The sequence below is a fragment of the Pelophylax lessonae genome, assembly GCF_965119305.1.
Source record: "Pelophylax lessonae genome assembly, chromosome: 2".
In the NCBI taxonomy this organism is placed as follows: Eukaryota; Metazoa; Chordata; class Amphibia; order Anura; family Ranidae; genus Pelophylax; species Pelophylax lessonae.
Genome location: NC_138769.1, coordinates 287090382 through 287117029, shown reverse-complemented (window position 1 = coordinate 287117029; position 26648 = coordinate 287090382). Strand labels below are relative to the sequence as shown.

The window sequence follows — 26648 nt, the reverse complement described above, 5'->3', positions numbered from 1 at the left end:
ACAACTTTCTGTAAAAAAACAACAAAAAAAAATAATTTTCCCGAAACTTGTGGCAAAATATAAACTATTCCATGGACTCATCATGCCTCTCAGCTAATAGCTTGGAGTGTCTACTTTGCAAAATGGGGTCATTTGGGGCGGTTTTGTGCTATCTTGAAATGTCAGGGCCTCTGAAACTGTGACAGGTAGTGCAGAGGTAAAATATATTATTTAGTGACAACTTTGTGTAAAAAAAAACAAATTGTCATTTTCCTGAAACTTAGGGCAAAATGTAAAATACTCCATGGACTCAATATGCCTCTCAGCAAATAACTTTGGGTGTCTACTTTCCAAAAAGGGGTCATTTGGGGGGTGTTTGAACAGTCCTGGCATTTTATGCTCAATCTTAGCAACACATCACCCACTCTTCTAACCACTTGAAAACCAAGCCTTTTCTGTGACTTTTTGTTTACATGAAAAAATATATTTTTTTTTTTACAAGAAAATTACTTTGAACCCCCAAACATTATATATTTTTTTAAAGCAGAGGCCCTACAGAACAAAATGGTGGATGTTGCATTTTTTTTTGTCACACGGTATTTGCGCACACATTTTCCAAACGCTATTTTTGCGTAAAAAAAAAACACCTTTTTTATATTTAATGCAGAAATACACTATATAATTCCTAATTGTTTGGTAAAATTTAAAATATGATCTTATGCCTAGTACATAGACACCAAACATGACATGCTTTAAAAATTGCACATGCCCGTGCAGCGGCAACAAACTACGTACGGTTTTAAAAGCCTTTAAAAGTCTTTACAGGTTACCACTTTGGACTTACAGAGGAGGTCTACTGCAAGAATTACTGCCCTCGACCTGGCGTTCGCGGCGATACCTCACATGCATGGTGCAATATTTACATATGATACTAGACCAACTCTTGTGTGCGCATTTGCGCGCAAGCACGGGGGCAGGGGGGCTTGATTATTTATTTGCTTTTTTATGTTATTTTGACACCTTTTCTTTCATTTTTTTTTTTTTTTATGTAATTTTTATTGTTATCACAGTGAATTTAAATTTCCCCTATGATAGCAATCTGTAGTGACAGGTACTCCTTTAAAAAAAAAAAAATGGGGGTCTTTTAGACTCTAAATCAGGGGTAATGAATTAAAATTCAAGGAGGTCCGGTCGCCAAAATTTTCTTTGGGCAGAGGTCCGAATCTGAAGTCTGTGCTATGACTCAGAAAGATGGGCAAAACAAAACGTGTCCATCAGCGTTGCTCTTAACATAAAATATGCCCATTAGAGTGCCCCCTAACATAAAATGTGTAAAATGTGCCCATCAGCGTGCCACTTAGCATAAAATTTGCCAATCAGCGTGACCCTTAACATAAAATAAGGGGCACGCTGATGGGCACATTTTATATTAGTTGGCACTCTGATGGGCATATTTTGTTAGGGGGCACTCTGATGGGCACATTTTATGTTAGGGGGCACTCTGATGGACACATTTTATGTTAGGGGGCACTCTGATGGGCACATTTTATGTTAGGGGCACTCTGATGGTCAAAACAAAACGTGTAAATCAGAGTTGCTCTTAACATAAAATATGCCCATTAGAGTGCCCCTTAACATAAAATATACCCATTAGAGTGCCCCTTAACATAAAATATGCCCATCAGCGTTACCCTTAACATAAAATAAGGGGCACGCTGATGGGCACATTTTATATTGGGGAGCACTTTGATGGGCACATTTTTTTTTTTTTTTTTTATGGGACACTCTAATGAGCACTAAAAAATATGCCCATCACTTTAAAAACCTCTCATCAGCTGTAAGTGCAGCTTTGAAGTTGGGGACCACATTGCTTTTTCCCCTTGTGCTCCACATACCTGGAGCACGAGCAGCAGGGGGCGGGGCACGCACATATTGTCACGCCCCAACTCGCTGCCTGGCTGAATGGGAGCCACAGTTAGGAGCAGGGGGCGGGGCGCGCGCAACGTCATGCCCCTACTCGCGGCCCGGCAGGACACCGGCTGGGAGTGAGCCGGGAGCCGCAGTAAGGAGGGGGCATGGCGCACACACAGCACGTCACTGGTTGCTGGGATACCCGCGGTCCCAGCAAACCAGTGACTGATAACAGGAGGCGGCCTCGCGGTCCGGGTGGAAGCATCGTGCGGGCCATCAATGGACCGTGGGCCGCCATTTAGTGACGGCCACTCTAGATCTTTCCTCTGACCTTAACGCATCTGACCACACCAAAATTGGTGTGATAAAATGCTTTCCCAATTTCCCAATGGCGCTGTTTATTTCTGGCGAAACAGAAGTCATGAATTGCTCGTAGCTTCCGATATCTTAGGTCATAGAGATGATTGGAGCCATTCTCATCTCCAATCAGCTCTATGGTTAGATAACTGAACCACCGTTTGCACTCTCAGGTTAACCGGTGGACAGGAGAGCCCGAGAAAAACCGTGGAAGGCGGCGGAAGGCGGCAGGGGGGGGGGGAGTCCCCTCCCACTGCATGTAAAAGCAGTCTAGCGGCCAATAATCCGCTAGGATTGCTTTTACATGTAAGCCGACCGCTGGCTGTGGCTGTAAAAAACGATACCAAGATGATGCCTAAATCTGAAGGCATCATCCTGGTATAACCACTCAATGTCCAGAAACGTACCAGTACATTGCTGTTCCTTGTTTGGCATATAGTGTAGGTTTTTTTTTTTTTCATGCAGCCCGTAGGCTGAACGAAAAAAAAGAGAACCTATCAGAAATCAGCACAGGAATAATGTGTAGTATTACCCATCATTAACCGCCCAAACATCCACCCACTTAATTTAATGATGGGTATACACGACACTATTCCACGTATACCAAAATAGGATTTTAACTGCAGTGCTGAAATCAGAAAATCACCACAGCTGCTGCCAGCAAAGGTATCCATATATGCTGAGCGCAAACGCTGTTTGTGTCAGAATATATAAAATCAATGTGGCAGCCGACGAGTACCTGCAAGAGAAACAGGTCACAAAAGAATGAAAAACAAAGTACAGTAAAAGTACAGTAGGAAGTGTAGAAGAACATAAAAAAATTATTGACACGACAACTGTTTTGGGCTTTTTTATGTTATTTATTTTTTTCTTCAAACGTTGAGTTTCAGGTTCCAGGTTAGGGTCTCTCAAAATGACGATAGCCATTGAACATCTTTTGAGACCCTGTGTAAATGTGCCCTAAACTGTGCCGTGCTGTACCCTATGCTAATAATCCACTAGTGTGTAGTAGCGACGGAAACAGTCACCGTGGCAAAGACCAGGTCGGTCAGGACAGTCGGGACAATAATTCCGGGTGTCACGCCTAAATCCGCGCTTGCTGCAGACACGGCATCTTTTTTGGGGGTATCGTTGGGTAGGGGTACTCGGGAGGAATTCCGGAAAATGCCTCTCATGCAGCCGGCTCACTGCATCTGGTTGTGGAATTGGGGCAGGAACACCAGCTGGATACAGAAGGGCTCTTATTATCTCTTCTTGGAATTGAAAGAAGGATAATGTTCCGGCAGACGCTTTATAATAGACAAAAGCGTTGTAAATAGCCAATTGAAATGGGTATACAGACACTTTTTTGTACCAGCGTCTGGCCTTACGGGCAATTAAGTATGGTCCCATCATCTGGTCGTTGAAGTCCACCCCTCCCATTTTACGGTTATAGTCGTGGACACAGAGGGGCTTCTCAACAACAACACCGGTGACCGTAGTAATTTCGACTGCCGTGGGTGAATGGAGGACAGAACGAAAACGTTCTGTTTGTTCCTCCACTTCACTGCAAGTAATTCATCGCACCTCAAGCAGGCTCTCTCGCCCGAGCTCAGTGGGGCATTTACTAGCCGTTGGGGGAAGCCCCGGCGATTAGATCGCACGGTGCCACAAGCGCCAATTTGCAATTGAAAGAGGTGTCTAAAAAGTGTCACGCTTGAATAGAAATTGTCCACGTACAAGTGGTACCCCTTTCCGAATAAGGGTGACACCAAGTCCCAAACTATCTTGCCGCTGCTCCCTATATAGTCTGGGCAGTCGGGGGGCTCCACAGTGCTATCTTTTCCCTCGTAGACACGGAAATTAACTGTATAGCCTGTGGCCCTGTCACACAGCTTATACAACTTGACCCCGTCTCTGGCACGCTTGCTGGGGAGGTACTGTTGGATAGCAAGGTGGCCAGTAAACTTAATCAGAAACTCGTCAACGCAGACATCTTGTTCGGGGGTAAACAAGGCTGCGAACCGCTGATTGAAGTGGTCTACGAGGGGCCGAATTTTGTGGAGCCGATCATATTCAGGGTCTCCCCGAGGATGACAGAGTTAATTGTCGTTGAAATGCATGAACCAAAATATTTGTTCGTATAGAGCCCTGGACATAGCAGCAGAGAACACGTGCATTTGATGAATTGGGTCAGTGGACCAATATAACCGCAATTCATTCTTTTTTGTAATGCCTGTGTTGAAGGAAAGGCCCAGAAAGGTTTTAAACTCGGGAATCGTAATAGGATTCCAGGCGAATGGTCTGGCAAGGGGTGTATTTGGGTTGGTGGCGATGAATTGTTGAGCGTATAAATTTAAATGGTCTACTATAGATCCGAAAAAGATCTTCAGTGAAAAACGGCTCAAAAAAGTTAATGGGATTAAAACCAGCTGTTTCTACTTGGATTCCGGGTTGGGCAGTGAATGGGGGAAGTACTGGCGCTGTGGAATCTTTGGGCTGCCAATTAGGATATGCCAGCTCTTCAGGAAGGACACTATGGGCTCTACGGGCCTGTCTTCAGATACGCGGTGGCTACGGGCCACTACTCGTGCTAGCCACCGCACCAGCTTCAACTGCACTTAGGGGACTTGCCACGTCACCAAGTGATACTGCAGTGCTGGTTGTAGGTCCAGGGTGTACTAGGCCGCTCGTGCTTGCCAGATCACGAGAAGTGTGAGTGGCACTAGTACTGGCACTCTGCTGCATACGAGAAACTCCCGGTTTTTGCAACTCAGCAAATCCAGAATGGGGTCGGGTACGCCTGACCTTAGCAGGGACCCCTCTGTCGCCGGAGCTATTTGTCAGGGAGCCGCTGCTGTCATCGGGTTCGTATACTGACCCTGATTCTGCCAGTGAGGCTTCCCCATCGCTCCCATCTGACATGGCCAGTATACTGTAGACCTCTTCACCACTGTACCAACGTTTGGTCATTTTAGTAACTAAATTTACCGGTACAGTAGTGCGACTACTAGGTAATAAAGCACCTGGTTGTCGAGGACTATTTGGTTGCTACAAAAAAAAAGTGCTAGTGCTAGCAGAGATCAGGCCTGACTCTGCTAACGCAGCAGTTTTGTGTGATTTGTGTTTTTTGGAAGTGACAGTAATCTATTGATTACTACACTTGCCTGGGTAAGGTGGGCTGGGCAGGGGGGCTAAACGCAGGTACTAGCAGGAATCAGTGGTGATTGTGCAAACACTGCGTTTTGGGAACACTAAATTATGGGGACGCTAGTATAGTTCTGATCAGATCCGATATTGATCTGTTCAAACACTATACTAGTAATGGAGGTGTGTGTGTGTAGTGTACTTGACTGTAACTGACGCTAAATAAAATAAATGGTGTAGTGGGACCCTGACGCTAATTAGCCTAAGTTGTGTCACCCGTGACACTAATACAGTGATCGGTAATCACTGTATATAGTGAACACTGTGACAGGGCAGTGAAGGGGTTAACTGGGGGAGATCAAGGGTTTAACCCTATATAGGGGATAGATGGCTGGTGGCCTAAACCTATCTGGGCTTAGCGCAAGCGCAAATTAGGGTCACAAGTGACACTAAATACAGTGATCAGTAGTTATCTGATATACTGTATATATTAGTGCACCGTGTGATAGGGAGTGAAGGTGTTAACTGGGGGAGATCAAGGGGTTAAACTTTTATAGGGGATAGATGGCGGGTGGCCTAAACCTATTTGGGCTTAGCGCAAGCGCAGATCAGGATCACAAGTGACACTAATACAGTGATCAGTAGTTATCTGATATACTGTATATATTAGTGCACTGTGTGATAGGGAGTGAAGGGGTTAACTGGGGGAGATCAAGGGGTTTAAAGTTTATTAGGGGATAGGTGGTGGGTGCCCTAACCCTATCTGGGCTTAGCGCAAGCGCAAATTAGGGTCACAAGTGACACTAAATACAGTGATCAGTATTTACCTATATACTGTATTTAGTGCACAGAGTAATAGGGAGTGAAGGGGTTAACTGGGTGATCAAGGGGTTAAAACTTTATTAGGGGATAGGTGGCGGGTAGATGGCAGTAGTTTAATTCCTCCTCTCCTCTCAGAAAAATTCCCTACCCTCGTCACTTCTGCCGTGTGTGCAATGCCTATACATCCCAATACACCCCCTTACGTATACACAGTCTGAACAAATATATACATATAATATATATATATATTTTTTTTTTATCTAAATGAAAGTATTAAAAAAACAAATAGGGGGGGCGTGGCTAAGCCATGGCGGAGTAGAGACACGCATCTACTGAGCTCCCGGCTCTCTCTCCGACCCTAACCTAACCGGCATGTTTGGAACATTACAGCGGACATGACTCTGACTAAGAAGCGTAAAACTAAAGGCTCAGTGCAGAGAACGAGATCAAGCAGAACAGAAGGGGAGATCTCACAGTTTTTCCCTGCGGCAGTCCCTGGTTCATCTGGCTCTAAGATGGCGTCGCAGCGTGGTCGGCAGACTACAGTGGCGGACCCGGCTTGTATTGCGAGTTCTCTTGCAGGATCCCTGGCCATGTCGGAGATACTTGAAACACACCCGGACCACCCGGCCGACCCCAGGATGGGGGAAGGGGTCCTGTCACTGAGGGCGGATGCTGAATTACGTGCCCTTTTGCAAGCTTTGCCTACTAAGGCAGATATTGAGGCATTGGTGACCCGGATGGAGGAAAAACAACAGGCCGCCATAGCAGAGGTGAGAGAGGAGATGCAGGCAGTAACACAGAGGGTGACGGCGGGTGAGTTGACTCTTACCTCTTTGGAAAGGCGAGTGGGGGATCTGGAAACCCATACCAAGACACATTTGGAAGCAGAGATGTCCTTGCAGCTCCGCATGGAGGAGCTAGAGGACAGAAGCCGACGTAATAATGTGCGTTTGAGAGGTCTACCGGAGGCTATAGTGTCGGAAAACCTAGCAGAAGTCGCAAAAGACATATTTAAGATAATTCTGGGCGATCGGTATCCGGCCAGACTCCAGTTCGACAGGGTCCATCGAACCCCAGGTCCCCGACCTACCGACTCTGACGGAACAAGGGACGTGGTCTGCCGGATCCATCACTTTACGGACAAAGAGCTGATACTTACGGGGCGCATGGGACAAAGGTACTGTAGACTATGAGGGGGTACCCATTAAAATCCTCCCGGACCTATCCAAAGCCACACTGCAGAGGAGGGCTATTTTAAGGCCCATTCTTGAGAAGGCCAGACAGTTAGGCCTGACTTATCATTGGGGGTTCCCTTTTTCAGTTACTTTTCGTAATAAGCAAGGCTATTTTATTTTACGATCGCCAAGCGATCTGCCAACGTTTTTCTCATTTTCGGGAATAGATCCATTCCAGGTTCCAAATTGGTTAACTTTCTTCCCGGGACAGAGGATTTCCTGGAAAGAGGCGCCTTGCACAACAGGAAAAAAAGGGTTCCTATGGAAGTGCAAGAGGCTGGATTAACATGAAGAGAAACAGAGAATTAAGCCTTGATGTAGATATTACAAGCTGCCTTTATGTATTAGTTATGGAATTTTTTTTTTTGGTATTTTTTTTTTTTTTTTTCTTTGCTTGGTTCCCTTTTTTTTTTTTTTTTTTTTTATCCCCTTTAAAGAAGGGAGGGGAAAAAAGGGAAAGGGAGGAGGTTTTTTTTTTTTCTTCTTTTTTTTTTTTTCCCCTTTTTTTTTTTCTCTTCCCCCCCTGGCCTACTCTAGTATGATAAAGGGGGTTGTAGGGGACAGATTGTGATGGGGAGGTCTCCTCTCATGTCCAAGGGGGGTCGGGGGCCAGGGGAATTGCTCAGCATAATAACTAACACTAATACTCAATAGCTTATGGGGGTTTTCCCCCCTCTTTTTTTTTTTTTTTAATGTGAGCATGATGTTTTTTCTTTGAGAGACAAGAACTCTCCTTAAGCACAGGTAATAAATATGAGGTCATAGTGTCAGAGGCCTCTCGTTTTTTTTTTTTTTTTGTTTTGTGTCACATTAAGAAATTTTTTTTTTTTTTTTTTAATTTTACTTGGGAGGCACAGGTTATATAAGTAGCACAACAAATTTCCTAATACACATTCACTTGGAATGCTGAGTGTTGCCAGGTGCCCGGGCCCGGGGCGTGGGAGGGGCCCACATATGGGAAACAGTACTCGACCACCCCTAGTAGTAAGGGACCCAGTTGTGTATGAACTCTCCCTTACTTATTTTAGAAGTGGTATTAATAACTGTATACGGAGAAACTTTTTGATGACCTTAATTAGGGGGTACTTACAGATAAAAAGAAGGGGGAAGATATCTTTAAAAGAAGAGGGGGAGAGAGGTGTATCACCTCTACTTCTTTTGAGTGGGTGAGGGGTTTTTTTTTTTTTTGGGGGGGAGGTAAATAGTGCCCTTTATTAGGGACAAGATGATTGACACCCTCCCTTCTCGCTTTCCCTTACCTATGAGGGCTTGGGATCGGGGGAGGTGGGGGAGAGATTTATTTATTTATTTATTTAATTTTTTTTTTTTTTTTTTGGGGGGAGGTAAATAGTGCCCTTTATTAGGGACAAGATGATTGACACCCTCCCTTCTCGCTTTCCCTTACCTATGAGGGCTTGGGATCGGGGGAGGTGGGGGAGAGATTTATTTATTTATTTATTTAATTTTTTTTTTTTTATCAGGAAGAATAGCTAGAAGAGGTCGGCTAAGGGCATTTGACTCTCAATTCTAAAAACAGTCAGGATTCAGAGTGGGGTCCTTGTCTTTTGTTTTTTCTTGTTGTTGGTTGGGGGGGTTGGAGAGGGTCCGGGAGAGCGGTGCTCTTATTTTTTATTCTTTTTTTTTTTTTTAGGTGCTCTGCCCGTACATGCTTTGGATCACTGCCCCATTTAGGCCAGTACACTGAGGGGTGACTTCGGTCACATAGTGTACATGGGAGTTTGTCCCTGTTAGTGATAGGGGGAATTGAACCGGGGAACGGGTGGTAAGAGACTACTCTGCTTTGCCCGGGTGTGGGGAGGTAATTGTGTGAGATTGTGTTTTTGTTTGTGGTTTTTTTTTTTTTTTTTCCTTCTTTTTTTTCCTCTTCTTATCCCCTTCCCTCTCCTCCTTCCCCTCTTTTAGCCTACCCCGATGATGGAGGACCTTGTCATCTTCTCCTTGAACGCTAGGGGTCTTAATATACCAGAAAAGAGGAAGATGTTGCTTAATGACCTCAAGCGTTCGAGAGTGGATGTAGCTTTCATCCAAGAGATCCACTTTAGGGGGGATAGAGTGCCCAAACTCACGAATAGATGCTATAATACAGCCTATCACGCCACCAATGCGGAGGCTAAGTCCCGAGGAGTGACTATCTTGTTATCCTCCAAACTTCCATGGAAATTGAGTGAGATTTTGTCTGACCCCGAGGGACGATATTTGTTTGTGAGAGGGAAGATTGGAGACATACAGTTTACTTTTGCAACAATATATGCTCCAAATGATCGCCAAGCAGGGTTTCTCAAAAGAGTGACTAAATCGCTGTTGGAGTTCGTGGAAGGACAGCTTATTCTAGGCGGAGATTTCAATGTCCCATTGATAGCCCGTTTGGATGCGTCTACAGGCAGATCGGCTATTTTGCCGTCGGCTTGTAAAAGTATCGCACAAACGTTTTATAATGCTCAATGGATAGATGTATGGCGTCTGTGGCATCCATCGGAGAGAGATTATACATTTTATTCATCTTCCCATAAATGTTATTCACGGATTGACTATTTTTTAATTCCACACAGACAGCTACATGCGATTAAGGCATCGTCAATAGGTGACATAACATGGTCAGACCATGCCCCAGTGATGATCACTTACTCTCTGTCAGACCAAGCCGTGGCTTGTCAACGCTTTTGGAGGTTGAATGAGACCCTCCTACAGACCCCTGATGTTCTGACAGAGATCTCGTCGGAATTACAGGATTATTTTCAGAGGAATGACCTGGAGGAAAGTGGGATAGGGAACATCTGGGAGGCCCATAAATCGGTCCTAAGGGGGCTCTTTATTAAACACGGGTCGAGACTCAAAAAGGAATGAGACAAACATTTAATGCAGCTTCTAGATACACTCCGTCAGCTAGAATCGCAATATAGACATGCTGCGACGTCTGTATTGGAGACGGAGTTGATAAGAACACGCCAACAAATAACAGACCTACTCCTGTATAGGGCCAAAGCGGCCCTACAGAGGAGCCGAGCCCGGGGATATGAATATGGGGATAAATGTGGGAAACTTTTGGCAAATTCGGTGAGTGAGAGAATCGAAACTCTCAACCTATGTCCCTAATATTGTCTCAACACAAGGCCATAAGTTGACCCCACCTAAACAGATTGTGGAAGAGTTTGGCCGATTCTATTCCTCGCTGTATTCATTGAAGGAGACTGTTTCTTCTAATTTGGAGATAGAGGAATATCTGGAAAGGTCTCGGCTCCCTACATTACCTAGTGAAATCAGAGAGCAGTTAGATAAACCGATTTCACTGTTAGAGGTCCAACAGACTATAGGTGCTATGAAGTTAAAGAAGGCTCCCGGGCCAGATGGATTTACATTACTATATTTCCAAGTTTTCCTTTCTATTTTGGGCCCGTACCTGGTCAGGCTGTACAATTCGGTAAGGGAGGGCACCAATATGCTTAGAGAATGGCACATATTACCATCCTACTGAAAGAAGGGAAGGATCCTACATTATGTGGAAGTTATAGGCCTATTTCGTTACTTAACATTGATTTGAAAATTTTTACGAAAATCTTGGCCAATCGTTTAGCCCCGCATCTTATGGACCTTATTCACCTTGACCAAGTGTGGTTTCTCCCAGGCCGGGAGGCTAGGGACAACACCACCAAAGTGTTAAACCTGATCCATGTGGCTAACACTTCTCGAATACTGAGTGTTTTTATTAATACCGACGCGGAAAAGGCCTTTGATAGGGTGAACTGGCGTTTTATGTTTGCGGTTCTTAAATACATTGGCCTGGGAAGCAATATGATGCGATGGATCACTAATGTATATTCAATCCCTACAGCACAGGTTAAGGTGAATGGTCTGTTATCCGAACCCTTTTTTATTAATAATGGTACGAGACAGGGTTGTCCCTTGTCTCCTCTTTTATTTGTTCTCTCATTGGAGCCTTTCCTTTGTACTGTGCGCCAAAATCCAGACATACAGGGAGTGGGGATAGGTGGAAGCCAACATAAGATATCAGCCTATGCTGATGATCTTATATTCTCGGTGACGAATCCTTCCCTCTCTCTTCCGAATTTGCTGCGGGAACTGACCAGGTATGGATCCCTTTCAAATTTTAAAATTAATTTTAACAAATCAGAGGCAATGGGAGTGGGAGCACGTTCGTATCATTTACGCACCCTCCAAACGAGTTTTGGTTTCCGATGGACAGATAGGGCCTTAAGATATTTTGGTACTTTAATTCCATCTTGTTTATCTAAGGTTTATGACATGAATTTTCCCCCATTGATTGGGGAGACACGTTCTCTTTTGGATAAGTGGCATTTGGGTATACACTCATGGTTTGGCAGGTGTAACCTGCTAAGAATGAGTATACTACCCAAGCATCTGTACCTGTTAAGGACCCTTCCGATACGGCCGCCCGCCAGGTACTTTCATTTGATTCATTCCCTTTTCATTAAATTTGTGTGGGCACAGAAAAGACCTCGTCTGGCACGGACGCAAATGATCCGACCAAGAGCATTTGGCGGTTTAGCTTTACCGGATATACAGAAGTATTTTCAAGCAGTTCATCTTAGCAGAGTGGTCGACTGGTGTCGACACCAGGCATCTAAGCGGTGGATTAACATAGAGCAAGCACAGACGAATATACCCTTGAAGGGTGCACTGTGGTGTTACGCAGACCTGCCTTCGCAGCTACGTTTGCATCCTCTTATGGGTACAACACTGCGAATATGCAATCAGGTCATGACACGGCATTCTCTTTCCCCGCCATGTTCTCCATTAATGCCAGTAATTGGAAACCCACGGTTTACACCGGGCCTAGTCTCACCAGATCTAGTTGCATTGGGAGCTTCTGGACACACCCGGGCGGCCCAGTTTCTGGTGTCGGATAGATGGCCGACACTGGAGAATTTAACAAACATGGATGGACATTTTAGGCTGACTTTTTGGTCAGCCTTACAACTTCATCATTTTTTACATACACTGCCGAATCCAGTAGATTTCGCAAGAAGTCTGACTAAATTTGAAGAGTACTGTCTGAAAGAGGGGGTCCTGTCACATACGCTTTCTCTACTTTATAGTTTATTAACGACTCCGATGGATGACTCTCCCCCGACGTGTTTGACCAAATGGGCATCTGATTTACATCGTACTTTTACACCACGGCAAATACAAAATATTATCTTGCTTTCCTTTAAATCGTCTATTTGCACCAAAATCCAAGAGACTAATTTTAAGTTAATGTGCAGGTGGTACTATACACCCCATAGACTTCATAGGATCTTTCCAAATACATCGGCGAATTGTTGGCGCTGTGGGGGGGAAGATGCAACGCTGCTTCACATTTTTTGGTCATGCCCCAAACTCTCAGTATATTGGTCTGAAATTAGAGCCATTGTTCAAAAATTCACGGAATACTCTATTCAAGAGGATCCAGCTTTTTTTTTGCTCCACCTTTCAGACATACCTGTGCAGAGATACGTGAAATCGGTGGTAAGACACTTAGTGAATGCAGCAAAGGCTTGCATTCCGGTATTGTGGAAAAGTCCTTGCCCCCCGACGGTAAAAGAGTGGATACGGAGGGTAGAGGCCATTAATAAGATGGAGGATTTGGTGTTAACATCACAAGGCAAGCGAGAATTATATTGTAAGACCTGGGAATCCTGGAATACTTATATTCTGTCTGATGAGGGTACATCTTGGCTGCGTACTTAGATGGTGAAGTAGCCTACTATGTCGGAGATGGGGGGAGGGGGGGGGGGGAGGAGAGAGAAAATTCCCCTTTTTTTTTTTTTTTCTTTCGTGTGAGTGTGTTCGTTGTTGTTCGTTATTTGGTTCGTCCTTAGTTAACAAAAAGGGCAATCGGGAAGGGAAGGGTAATGTGAGAATTTATTTAATTATAAGCCGAGACAGATGATGTTTTAGGAAGGTATTTAATTTTATGGGACCCTCCGGTAGAGGTACAAGAGGGTGCCGGTATGACCTGTATTCCCTATTGCCTTTCTTTATCTGCTGATCAATGGAATGTTGATGGTATCCTGATAATTTGTTTTGGCATGTATGTAACTGCTGTTCCAAAGTATGCCTTTCTGTGTTTTTGGTTTCTGTTTATTTTTAAAAAAAGTAAATAAAAAATTATATTTAAAAAAACAAATATAGGCAGTGATTGGTTTTCGGGGTCCTGTACGCGGATAGACTGCCAAAAAGTCTCACATATGTGGTATCTCTGTACTCAGGAGAAGCAGCAGAATGTATTTTGGGGTGTCATTTCACATATACCCATGGCATGTTTGAGCAATATATAATTTAGGTGACAACTTTGCGTAAAAAAAATAAATAAAAAATGTGTGATTTTCCCAAAACTTGTGGTTGTGCTATCTCTGCATTTCATGGCCTCCGAAACTGTGATGGGTAGTTAGGCGTGAAACCAACAATTTACGCCCTTAGAAAGCCTGAAAGCAGTTAATTGGTTTTCTGTATGCGGCTATACTGCCAAAAAGTCTCACACGTGGGGTATCCCCATACTCAAGAGAAGCAGCGGAAGGTACTTTGGGGTGTAATTCCACATATACCCATGGCATGCGTGAGCAATATATCATTTCAATGACAACTTTGTTTGTTTGTTTTTTTTTTCTCATTTTTTTCATTTTTCAAACACCTATGACAAAAAAAGGTAATATTAAATGGGCTCAACATGCCTCTTGGGGTGTCGACTTTCCAAAAAGGGGTAATTTGGGGGGGGGGGGGGTTGTACTGCCCTTCCATTTTAGCACTTCAATAAATGAGATAGGCAGTCATAAAGTAAAAGCTGTGTAAATTCCAGTATATGCACCATTTTGCATAGACGCTATAACTTTTGCGCAAACCAATAAATGTACGCTTGAGATTTTTTTTTTTTAACAAAGATGTAGCTAAAAACATTTTGGCCTAAATGTATGACAAAAATTTAGTTTAGTCTATATCTTTTATAAGAAAAAGTAGAAAACGTCATTTCTCTTACGTCCTCCGACAGTCGCCGCCTCTTCATATTCGTCACATATGGGGTATTAGACTTTGCTCCGAAGGAGTAGCTAGGCAACAGAATATGTTAACAATAAAGCTTTAACATATCCCACCCTCAAGGGGTGGTCCCCTCAGTCAATACCCTCCTACTTCCTGCAACCATATCCCAGTTTTAATGTCTAGCTTGTCAGGAGTGGCTGGCTCTCTCTGTGCTGGGACTTTTTGTCCCAGACTCTTTCTTCTTTTTAATATTTTATTTGAGTTTTTTCTCTACCTTTACTTAGCTGTTGTTTTTGTCAGCATTACTTAGTTCTTCGGACGAAGAGGATCATGCGGACTGGGTCTCGGGCTGATCCCCCTGATCGCAGGTCGTGGGTCAGTGGCTTCCCAGTCTGCCATAGAGCGTTCAGCCAGGTAACGCTCCTGGCACGGTGAACGACCCATCCCTGTTCGGTGCAGGGATGTTTGGTGAGGTGGCTACCTCACCGGACGCTGTGCGGTTTCTTAACCGCCATTGTGGGCGTCTTGAATTGCGACTCTCCCTGCCTCATGTGCAGCGGCTTGTTCGCCTGTGCGGGTTCCCCACGCCATATGAGGTAAGTGTGTCTATGTGGGGACCTGTCTGTCTGGGGGGGGGTCTCAGTCTGGGACTGTGTAACCTGCCTTTACATCACACTGCTTGTCTCCCTATCTCTCGGCTGCATGCTGTGGGCTGCAAGGGGGGGGGAGCTGTATGACACTGTGTGTGTCAGGCTGGGCAGTGTGGGAAGCTGTGTGCTGTGGGGCATGTTTTTAATGGCATGTTGGGGCATATACAGCGATCGCTGCGGCGATCTAACATGTATCCATATAATGGGATGAAATTGTGTGTGTTTTTATGCACTGTGGAGCGGCGGTTTCGGCGCCAAACGACGCCATTTTACCGGCGCCCGCTCCGGCCGCATGGTTTACATGCACGGCGGCCATTTTCTTGTAGCCTCCATAGGCTTACATAGAGCGCCCTGGCAGCATCACTTCCTTTTTCCTGGAACACCGGTCGAGGCAGCAGCAGCAGCGGGGTCTCCTCAGGTTTTATCCTTCTATTCCTGTTGTCCATTGCCTGTATTCAGTCTGTATATTCCCTGTGGGGGTCTCATTGTGCCTGAGTGTGTGCGGTGGGCTGCGCTTACCGCGCTTGCTGAAAGGGGGCAGTTAACCCTTGGTTGTCTGGCGTACAGGGGCAATGGATTCTCAGGAGGGCAAGTTTCCCACAGTATTGGTGGAAAGCCAGGGGACCGCTGTTTCCCCCCCAGGGGGGGATTTAGCCACTATTGTGGCTGGCCTTGCTGCCCAGGTGCAAATGCTGGTGGCTGCTCAATCTACTAAACGGCCCAGAGTTACTCTGTCCTCCGATTCTGAGGGTGAAGGTGATGGGGCTGTTCTGGCAGGGACCTCCCTATCGGGGTCCCGCTCCTCTCTTGATCTAGTGGGGTCTGAGGTAGAGGCTGAGGTTGAGGGGGTTGATAATTCTCCCCCTGGCTCGCCTGAAGAGCTTGCAATCATGGATGAGTTGATTGCTTCCATTAAGCAGACGCTACGTTTGCAGGACGAAGTGTGTCCCCCCGCTGCCTTGGCGGCTTATGGGACGCAGAGAAAACGCAGGACGCCGCAGGTTTTTCCCTGCAATGCTGATTTTCAGCGCGCGGTAAAGGATCAATGGCGCGATCTGCGCAAACCTTTTGCGGTACCAAGTAAATTCAAGCTGCGTTATCCTTTCTCCCCTGCCACTGATGAACGGTGGTGTGTGCCTCCACCAGTGGATCATGCAATTGCGGTTTTGAACAAAGCCACTGCGATTCCTGCAGAGGGATCCCCTGTTTTCCGTGATGCCACGGATAGGAGACTGGAGTCTCTTGCCCGTCATACTTATTCTGTTACGGGTTCTATGCTTAAAGCTCTATTTGCTTCTCTCATGGCGGCCCAGGCGATCGCAAGTTGGACGCAGATGCTTAGGCGCGTCCTAGTGGCCGATTCGGCCTCGGCGGCGACCCTGGACATGGTGGATCAGATCCACCAGGGTGTCATGTATCTGTGTGATGCGGACCTGGACCTGATTCCGTTGGCTGCACGTGTGCACAGCGTGGCGGTGTTGTCTCGCCGCCTGGTTTGGTTGAAATGTTGGTCGGTGGACCAATCTTCACGTAAAACCTTAGCCAATCTGCCTTATGATGGGTCTCGCCTTTTTGGGGAGTCCTTGGATGTGTTGATTAAGGGGATCACCGGGGGTAAGAGCACTCTCTTGCCCCATTTCCCCAAGGCTAAGGGGGCTTCTGGGAAGAAGCATGCGAATTTTCGGCCCCCTCAGGGGTCCTTTCGTGCCTTTCGGCCGCACTACAAGGGCAAACCGTTCAAGGGCCAGGGCTCTCAGAAGAAACCCTGGTCTGGGAAACAGAAGTCCGGCCAATCCGGACCTGCGGCCCATAACAGTTCGGCCTGAAGGGGCGCCCTCACCCAGTTTTGGGGTGGGGGGACGCTTGCTCGGTTTTCTTCAACCCTGGTTGGCCCGTGTGCGGGACAGATGGGTTCTGGAAATCGTTCGATCTGGTTACAAGATCGAGTTTCTCTCTCGGCCGGAGAGCAGATTTTTTCCCTCAAATCTACAACTGTCTCCAGAGCGCCTGCGGGATCTGCACCTGGCGGTGCGGGACCTGAGGGCTCAGGGAGTGGTGGTTCCGGTGCCTCATCGGGACAGATTTCGGGGGTTTTATTCCAATCTGTTCACCGTGCCCAGAAAGGAGGGCAAGGTTCGTCCAATTCTGGACTTGAAAGCTCTGAACCGCTCTGTGCGGGTTCGCAAGTTCCGCATGGAATCCCTGCGCTCGGTGGTGGCTGCCCTGGTTCCGGGGGAATTCATGGCCTCCATCGATTTGAAGGATGCATATCTTCACATCCCCATATTCGAGGGTCATCAGAGATACCTTCGATTTGCCATTGCGGAGGATCACTACCAGTTCGTGGCGTTGCCCTTTGGGCTCGCCTCGGCTCCGCGGGTCTTCACCAAGGTGCTTGCACCGGTTCTGGCATTATTGAGGGCCCAGGGCATTTCTGTCCTGGGGTATCTGGACGACATTCTGATTCGGTCTGCGACCAGTCAGGGTCTGGAGAAGGACCTGTCTGTCACGATGCAAACTCTGCAGGAGTTCGGTTGGACGATAAATGTTCCAAAGTCGACACTGAGTCCGTCGGTTCGTCTTCCCTATCTGGGAATGATACTGGACTCGGTGCAGGCGAAGGTCTTCCTGCCGGAAGACAAACTCAGGACTCTTCAGGAGGAAGTCAGGTCCCTCAGGGACGTTCCGAACTCGTCTCTGCGGACGTGTATGAGATGTCTGGGATTGATGGTCTCGGCTTTCGAGGCGATTCCTTTCGCGCAGTTTCACACGCGGGGTCTCCAGGCGGAGATCTTGTCCAAGTGGGACGGGCGACCTCAATCTCTGGATCTTCAGATCTCGTTGAGTCATCGCACCAGGGAACACCTTCTGTGGTGGCTTCAGTCCCCGTTGGTGTCCGGGGGCAAGTCGTTTCGTCCGATCTCGTGGACGATAATCACCACGGATGCCAGCCTGTCGGGCTGGGGTGGTGTTCTGGGCGTTCTGTCCGCCCAGGGGACCTGGTCGGAGGGGGAGTCTTCCCTCCCGATCAACATTCTGGAATTGCATGCGATAAGGCTCTGTCTTCATCGCTGGACGGACCGGCTGCAGGGCTGCCCGGTTCGGGTGCAGACGGACAATGCCACGGCGGTGGCCTACATCAACCACCAAGGGGGCACCAGGAGTGCCCGAGCGGCTCGAGAAGTGGCCGACATTCTGTCTTGGGCCGAGACTCATGTCCCGGCGATAACGGCGGTTCACATTCCGGGAGTGGAGAACTGGCAGGCGGACTATCTGAGTCGCCAGACCCTGGATCAGGGGGAATGGTCTCTCCATCCGGCTGTCTTCCAGATGTTGTGCGCGAAGTGGGGTCTTCCAGATGTGGACCTGTTCGCGTCCCGCCTCAACTACAAGGTGAAGAGGTTCGTGGCAAGGACGCGCGACCCTCGGGCAGACGCGTCGGACGCGTTAGTGGCCCCGTGGCATCGGTACAGGCTGATGTACGCGTTTCCACCGATTCAGTTGCTGTCCCGGTTCCTTCGCAGGTTACACTCGGAACGCAGCACGGTGATTCTTGTGGCACCGGACTGGCCTCGCCGGTCCTGGTAAGCAGACCTCGTGAATCTGGCGGTCGACGCCCCCTGGCGTCTGCCTCTTCGGGACGATCTACTGTCTCAAGGACCGATTTACCATCCTGCTTTACAGTCGCTGGCTTTGACGGCCTGGCTGTTGAGACCGAGGTCCTGAAGGAGAAGGGTCTCTCTCCAGAGGTTGTTCATACCTTGATCAACGCGAGGAAGTCTTCCTCGGGAAAGGTTTATTACCGTACTTGGAAGGCCTATTTTGCCTGGTGTGAGTCCAGGGGGTTTTCACCCCGCACGTACTCGGTTTCCCGTGTGCTGTCTTTCCTTCAGACGGGTGTCGATCAGCGTTTGGCGCTGGCTACGATAAAGGGTCAGGTGTCTGCGCTGGCCGTTCTGTTTCAACGTCCCGTGGCTTCCAACTCCTTGGTTGGCACTTTTATTCAGGGTGTGCGGCATCTGGTTCCTCCTAGGAGGGATCCTTTGCCCCCTTGGGACTTGAATCTGGTCCTATCTGTGTTACAACGTGCTCCTTTTGAACAGATCAGGGAGATCTCGTTGTCTATGTTGTCCAAAAAGGTCGCCTTTTTGGTGGCGATCACTTCGGCTCGCAGAGTGTCGGAACTGGCGGCTTTGTCCTGCAAGTCTCCGTACCTGGTTGTTCATTTGGATAAGGTGGTCTTGCGACCTAATCCTTCTTTTCTGCCGAAACGAGTTTCGGAATTCCATCTTAACGAGGATATTGTTTTGCCTTCGTTGTGCACGAAGCCTACACATCCAAAGGAGGTGAGATTGCATTCTCTGGATGTTGTTCGGGCGATTAGGGTTTACCTTAAATCGACTGAGTCTTTTCGAAAGACGGACTCCTTGTTTGTTCTTCCAGAGGGTCCTCGGAAGGGCATGGCGGCTTCCGCCTCTACCATTGCCAAATGGATCAGGCAGACCATTGAACAGGCCTATGCCTTGCAGGGGAAGGTTCCCCCTGTGCCTGTGAAGGCGCACTCTACTAGATCTCTGAGTACGTCTTGGGCCTGTCGTCATGGGGCTTCTGTAGCCCAGGTGTGTAAGGCGGCGACTTGGTCGACCGTACACACTTTCACAAAATTCTACAAAGTAGATGTTCAGGCATCGGCGGATGCTTCCTTTGGCCGCAAGGTTCTTAGTGCGGCTGTTCCCTAGGGTCCCTTGTTGGGGACTCCTGGCTGTTGGGATAAGTTTTGTATCCCCTGGTTTTTTGTCTTTTCCTGGGTTGTTGCTCCTGTTGAGCACTTATTTTTGCTGTTGCCCAGCTGGTTTCCTTCCTTTGGTAAGGTTCCTTTCTTTGATGTGGAGACTGCGTTGCCTTTCGGCGCGGATGCGTTTCCCACCCCTCATGTTTGCACTGCTTTGGGACGTCCCCATATGTGACGAATATGAAGAGGCGGCGACTGTCGGAGGACGTAAGAGAAAACGGAATTTTTGTAAAATCTTACCTGTAAAATTCCTTTCTCTGAGTCCTCCGACAGTCGCCGCCCCCGCCCCTCTTTTGGGATTTGAATGTATACTCTACTGCTATTCCACTAAAACTGAGATATGGTTGCAGGAAGTAGGAGGGTATTGACTGAGGGGACCACCCCTTGAGGGTGGGATATGTTAAAGCTTTATTGTTAACATATTCTGTTGCCTAGCTACTCCTTCGGAGCAAAGTCTAATACCCCATATGTGACGAATATGAAGAGGCGGCGACTGTCGGAGGACTCAGAGAAAGGAATTTTACAGGTAAGATTTTACAAAAATTCTGTTTTTTTCCTAACATTTTTGGTCTTTTTTCGTTAATATAGCAAAAAATAAAAACCACAGAGGTGATCAAACACCACCAAAAGAAAGCTCTATTTGTGGGAAAAAAGGACTTAAACTTTGTTTGGATACAGAATTGCATGACTTTGCAATTACCAGTTAAAACCATGCAGTGCCAAATTGCAAAATATGGCTTTGTCATTAAGGGGGTAAGACCTTCCGGTCCAGAAGTGATTAAAAGAGAAGTATGGTAATTTTCTTTTTTTAAGAATTATACTTACCTATGTGGATGAAGCATCAGTCCTAAGATGGCTCTAAGACTGATGGAGCGCTGGCTCTCAGTGGCTCTCTGTGGCTCACTGAGAGGCTGAGCCAGGTTCCGGTCCAGGGTTGTGGGTAGATCTCAACCATACTGTCGCGATCTTGCCCCAGCCTGGACCGGCTCTATGATGTCAGCTGACAGTGGAAATCAGTCCGCTGTCTGCTGAAAATGGGGCACAGGAGTGCAGAACAAGCTGTACTCCTGTGATCCACAGGAGAAGTACAGCCAAACATGCTTTGGCTGTACTTCTTTAAAGTATATTTTTTCCAAAAGATTTACTATTTAAAAATGGCTTTGCATATATGGTGGGACATAAAAAATTGCAATTTTGCACCATTTTTATTCTCCAGGGTCTCTGCTTTCAAAATGTATATCATTTTTAGAGGTTCTTAAACCTTTTCTAGCAAAAAAAATAAAAAAAAATGCTGATTTTTACATGTATGTGTGAAGTGACAGAATAGGCTTGGGGATAAAGTGGTTAAACAACAACAATCAATACTATTTCTTTCTTTATATATGTTGTTATGCAGGTTGGGAAAGGATGCTGTGCCGCTCTCAAGGCCTTAGGTGCTGTTGTGCATGTTACAGAAATTGACCCCATCTGTGCACTACAAGCTTGGTAAGATTACATTTATTACTAGTATCACTTCATTATATACTTAATAGTATTATAGATAGTATATATTATAGATATTATAGATATATATAATAGTATTATAGATAACTGTATTACCACCACGTGAATGTAAAAATTGTTGCTGACCCCTACATTTATGAGGCTAATAAAAACCCCAAATGGCTCAAACCTCTTAAATGGATGTTGAGCTGCACTGCTATAGTAATAAAAAGTAGGACCAGCCATAGGTAAAAGCAGGAATGCTTGACCTTTTGAAGGGCACAAGTCACTTAAGGGATTTGGTTACTGGTTGCAGCCCACAATGAAATAAAATGGTTCAAAATTTCAAACATTTAAGTTTGAATAGCATAAAAAAGATTTTAAACAGCAATTAAGATCATCCCTTTCCGTGGAACCGACCCCCGTTGTGTGTTTACCCACTGTTTAATCATAAAAGTCAATTTAATTTTTAGTAATTAGATCACCAATAATCCAACTCCCGCACTCAGGTGTGACCAGTCAAAAAAGCTCTAAACCAGTGTTGCAGCTTTTACATTATCAGGGCCTTTGCAGACATCCTTTAAATAGCCAAAACAAGGAGTGTGGACAATCTAAACAAAAACAGGGAAGCACATGCCCTAGTAGTGCAATAAACTTCTTCATTATGCAAAAAAAACAACACATAAGGCACCCGCCTGCTCCCAGAATTACATCAAGTTCCTCACACAACTGTGAGAATTCACTTTCAGAATCCCTGTATGAATGCCATTAGATGTAATCCACTTGGCAAAATGCTCCTCTCCCTGTGTCTGTGTGTTAGGAGAGAAAGAGAAAGAGAAGCCAGCCGTAATAGCGGCTTGTTATGACAGGACAGACCATATTTTAGTAGAGTGGCCTGCTGTGCGGGTTGCCATAGGTTTGAAGTTGCAGGGCTCTGTGGGCCATGGGTTGAGCATACCTGGTTAAAAGCATACTGCCTGTTGAAAAAATTACCATACTCTGTCTACTATCTTGAATTTGTTACCCATGTGGCACCCGTTTATAAAGTGTCATCCATCTAACTGTTTTCTTCTCTTTAGTTTTGGATAGAGTAGGAAACAATTTAAATCCCTGTCTGGTTTACTGTTACTTTACGGTTATCCGGGCTGCTGTTCGAAAGATCATCTCTGATTAAGATTCAGTTCATTTACAACCTGCTTCTAATGAGAATTTCTGTATTTAGCAGGTTCAATATAACTCAGATATTAACTCTGTTTCCAATCTGACTGATGCAGCATGCTCAGGCATGCATCTAAGGAATTAACCTGTTTTACTAGGTATAGGGTCTTTTAGAGCTTGTGCTGCCCCAAAGACCTTCCCCATACACTCAGTACTTGAAATGTTCCTTTTTGGGACTGGGTACATCCTATGCAATAATAGCTTCCTCCTAACGATGAGGTGAAGCGTTTTTTCACTTTGATAGGCAATTTCTGGATAAATGGTCCCTTCCTTCTGCGGACCCTCCAGTTCTCCACCTTAACAGACATGTCACAACATAAGCTGATGGTGTCTCTACTTTTTACTATTTCACTAATAGCCAGTTTGACTCCTTATCTAGGTCTCAGCATGACTTAACTGTAACAACTCTGTGCCCTCTGTTGATGGTGACTTTAATTTGTGAAACCATGTCACAGTGGACCCCTCCGACACAGCCCAAAACCCTTGTGTTCTGACACTGGTTGGTCAAATGTTGGAGGCACTGCACTTCAACTGTGATAGCCTCTTAGATGCATCTAAGTTTGTCTCTCCTATGGCAGTAATATCTATCCATATGCATATAGCACTTTGGCTTTGTGCTTGGGATGCAGAGAATATGTTTGAAAGATGTCTTAATCATGGTTTTCTTGATAGTGAATTGTTGACATCCACAAAATTGTTCAGCTTCATCATTCTTTCAGGTAGCAGTTTCCTCCTGTTGTGCTACTTGTCCTGCTCTGGAAAAACACATTGGTTCTTAGTGCCTTTCTAGTCATAGTACTTCTATTTAATTACAAATTTCTCTTACGTCCTCTGACAGTCGCCGCCCGATGGTATTAGCCTTCACTAATAGGTAATTTCACCCTCTGCAGGAGCAAGGCTAGGCAGATAATTGATTATCAGGTTAATACAAAAAAACTTTTATACCTCGGCACACCACTAGTGGGCCATCCCTCAGCCATTATCCTGAACCCAATCTGATATTACCTCAGTTTTTTATGCTGCCTAGCTCAGGAGCTGGTTAGGTTTCTCTGACTGCGACCTTGTGTCTCAGTTTTCTTTGTTTTTTTCTGAATTCATGTGTTTTTCTTTGCACAATAGATTTTATTTTCTCTCACTATCACTAGTCAGGGATTCCTTTCTTGGAGTGACTGCAGTGCTGGGCCTCGGACTGGGTATTATAGATCCTTATGGAGTCCCAGCCTGCCAACGAGCGTCGCAGGTTACTGGTACGCACAGGCCTCGCAATGACAGTGCCCCTCCAAATGGGGACGAGCCTGCATCTTCGCTTAGGGTGTCTCCACCCAGGTTGGCCCGCGTGTTGCCAGCATCCCTCCTTGGCTGACGGCACCCCCACTGAGGGTGGGAGGTCTCCCGTATCTGAGCGGTGCCCGCTTCCTGGACTGGTGAGTACTGATACCCCCTTGTCCCTGGGGACTTTTGGGGGATTGTGGGCCCACTCTTAGGGGATAGCACGGCTGGTGGTCTCTGTAGGATCCCCCTTCTGGCCGGGTTGTTGGTTTTCTCCCTCCCTCCCTGCTCCCGCTGGGGGCGCTGTATGGGGTACTTGTAGTACTTGGGGGGGGGGGTGCTCCATAACTCGGGTGGTCTCCCTGGGTTCCCCGAAGATAGCCAGAATGTGATTGTACACTTTTTTTGCCGCCGTTTGGAGCGGCCGCCATGTTTATGGTGGGAAGATTTCTAGGCTTGGTTTGAGGACAGCAGCCTAGACAATAGGCACCTTTTGTCTGGGCTCGAGGGCTGGGCCTCTAGCAGCATGAAGTCACTTCCTCCTTCTTCACACATCTCCTGTGTAAAAATGTGCTGACAGGCTGGTGTGTTTTCTGAGGGGGCACTTTCAGTTGGTGCAGATTGCGGGGAGGGGGGGGGGAGGGCCGATTTAAAGGGCCAGCGTCCCTTTTAATTTTTATGGCAAAAATTGACTCCTGGGACAGCAAATCCCCTGCAGGCCTTGTGGGGGCTTCGGGTCCACCCTGAAGCCTCTGCCTTGACCTCTATATCTGCTGTTCTTGCGACTTTGGCGTCCCAGGTGGATCTGCTGATTTTGGAACGCTCCTCCAAAAAACGACCTGTGCCCAGTCCTCTGACTGAGGTTGCCATGGACAATGGTCCCCCTGAGGGGTCCCGGTCCTCCGCTTCTGAGGGGGAGGAGGAGGAGGCATCTTCCTCTTCGGTAGCGCGGGTCCACACGCTACGATGGATGTTTCCCTTAGCGATGTTAAACGAAACTCTCTATCTTGACGATGAGCCATCTCAGTTAAGTCAGCGGCCTGCTTTGGGGTTTCCGAAGGGCCCAGAAGTCAGGTCAGGTTTTTCCCTGCCCTGCAGAATTTCATGAGTGTGAATGACCAGTGGCTGTGCATTAGGCACATGTTGGTGGTGCCTAAGCGTTTTTCCCCTCCGCTATCCAATTTTGGGGGCGGGGGACAAACGTTGGTGCTAGTAGAGAATTCCCGGGTATTCAGGGATCCGGCAGATGGACGTGTGGAAGCACTCGCCGGCCATGTTTATCTGGTGGCGGTTTTTCCTGTTAAACTCTGTATTTTGCCTTGGGGATGGCCTATCAGACTCTCGCAGTTAGGATCCGAGGTGCTTCACAGCACTCTGGTGGCGGAGTCGACCTTTCCACCTGCCCTTGCCATGGTGGATTGGATCACCCAGACTGGGATGTCCTTGTGCGACGCAGCCTTGGACGAGGCCCCGTTGGTCGCCCGGTTGTCCGCGGTTGGGGTCACTCTCCGCCGCATTACCTGGTTGAAGAGCTGGTCGGCTGACCACGCGTCCAAAAAGACGGTTTCTGAGGTCCCCTAAATGCGGGGTCGTCTTTTTGGGAAATCTCTAGTTGAGTTAATTGGGGGGCTCACTGGAGGTAAATGTACTCTGTTGCTCTAGGTCTCTAAGGGTAAGCCCCCCCTCGCACGTGGCGGGGGCCCTCCTTCAAGAATCAACGTAATTCCATTTGTGCCTTTGGGACGCAGGAGAAGGGTGGACCCTTCTGACCTCCCAGTGGCCACAAGATGCCGTGGACGGGTAAGCCAAAAGCCGGTCAGTCTGCTTCGGCGGCCCAGTCCACCTCTTCCTGAAGGGACGACCCACTCGTTGTCGGGGTAGGGGGACGTCTGTGTTGTTTTGGGAGCCCTGGTTGTCTGGCATTCAGAACAGGGGGGTTCATGTGCTGATTCGTACAGGGTACAAGATCGAGTTCGATCTCGCCCCGCAGACAGGTTCTTTCCGTCCAATCTCCAGCTGTTCCCCGACCGTCTCAGGGATCTTGTGGGGGCAGTGCACGATCTGCTTGCCCAAGGAGTCATTGTACCCGTTCCCCCACGGGATACGTTTCGCGGGTTTTACTCCAACCTGTTCACGGTGCCCAGAAAAGAAGACACGGTGCGTCCGATTCTGGATTTAAGGTCTCTGAACCACCTTGTGCGGGTACAGAAGTTCAGGATGGACTCTATTCGGTCGGTGGTGGCATCGTTGGGGCCTGGCCTCCATTGACTTGAAGGATGCGTATCTACACATTCCTATTTTCGAGGGTCATCAGTGATATCTCCGCTTCACATGGCTGGGGAGCACTCCCAGTTCGTGGCGTTACCTTTCGGTCTCTCTTTGGTTCCCAGGGTTTTCACCAGGGTATTGGCTCCGGTTCTAGCTTTGCTACATTTACGGGGCATTGCGATCCTCGGTTGCCTGGACGACCTTTTGTTAAGGTTGAGCTCATGTGTGACCTGGCGAGCGCTCTGGCCGTGAAGGTTCAGACACTCCAGGAGTTCGGGTGGACCATCAATTTTCAGAAGTCGGCTCTGACTCCCTTAACTCATCTTTGGTACCTAGGGATGGTCCTGGACTCTGCTCAAGCTCGGGTTGGGTCTTGAGGGTTGAGATCAGGTCTCTCCGGGACAACGATCTCTCCTCTCTGCGGACCTGCATGCGGGTTTTGGGCCTGATGGTTTCGGCCTTCAAAAAAGTTCAGTTTGTTCAATTTCACCCCGGGACTCTGCAAGCGGAGATCCTGGA

The 26648-nt window shown here is 47.2% G+C and overlaps 1 protein-coding gene across 4 annotated transcripts in view; it reads left to right on the top strand.

Moving 5' to 3' along the window:
• AHCYL1 (adenosylhomocysteinase like 1) overlaps window positions 1–26648 on the top strand; it is a 494269-nt gene that overhangs the window by 255606 nt on the left and 212015 nt on the right. For all 4 annotated transcript variants that reach the window (XM_082247288.1, XM_082247287.1, XM_082247286.1 and 1 more), the window contains one exon: window positions 21289–21377. In XM_082247288.1, the coding sequence (XP_082103414.1) occupies window positions 21289–21377 (89 nt within the window). The remainder of the gene's footprint in view (window positions 1–21288; window positions 21378–26648) is intronic.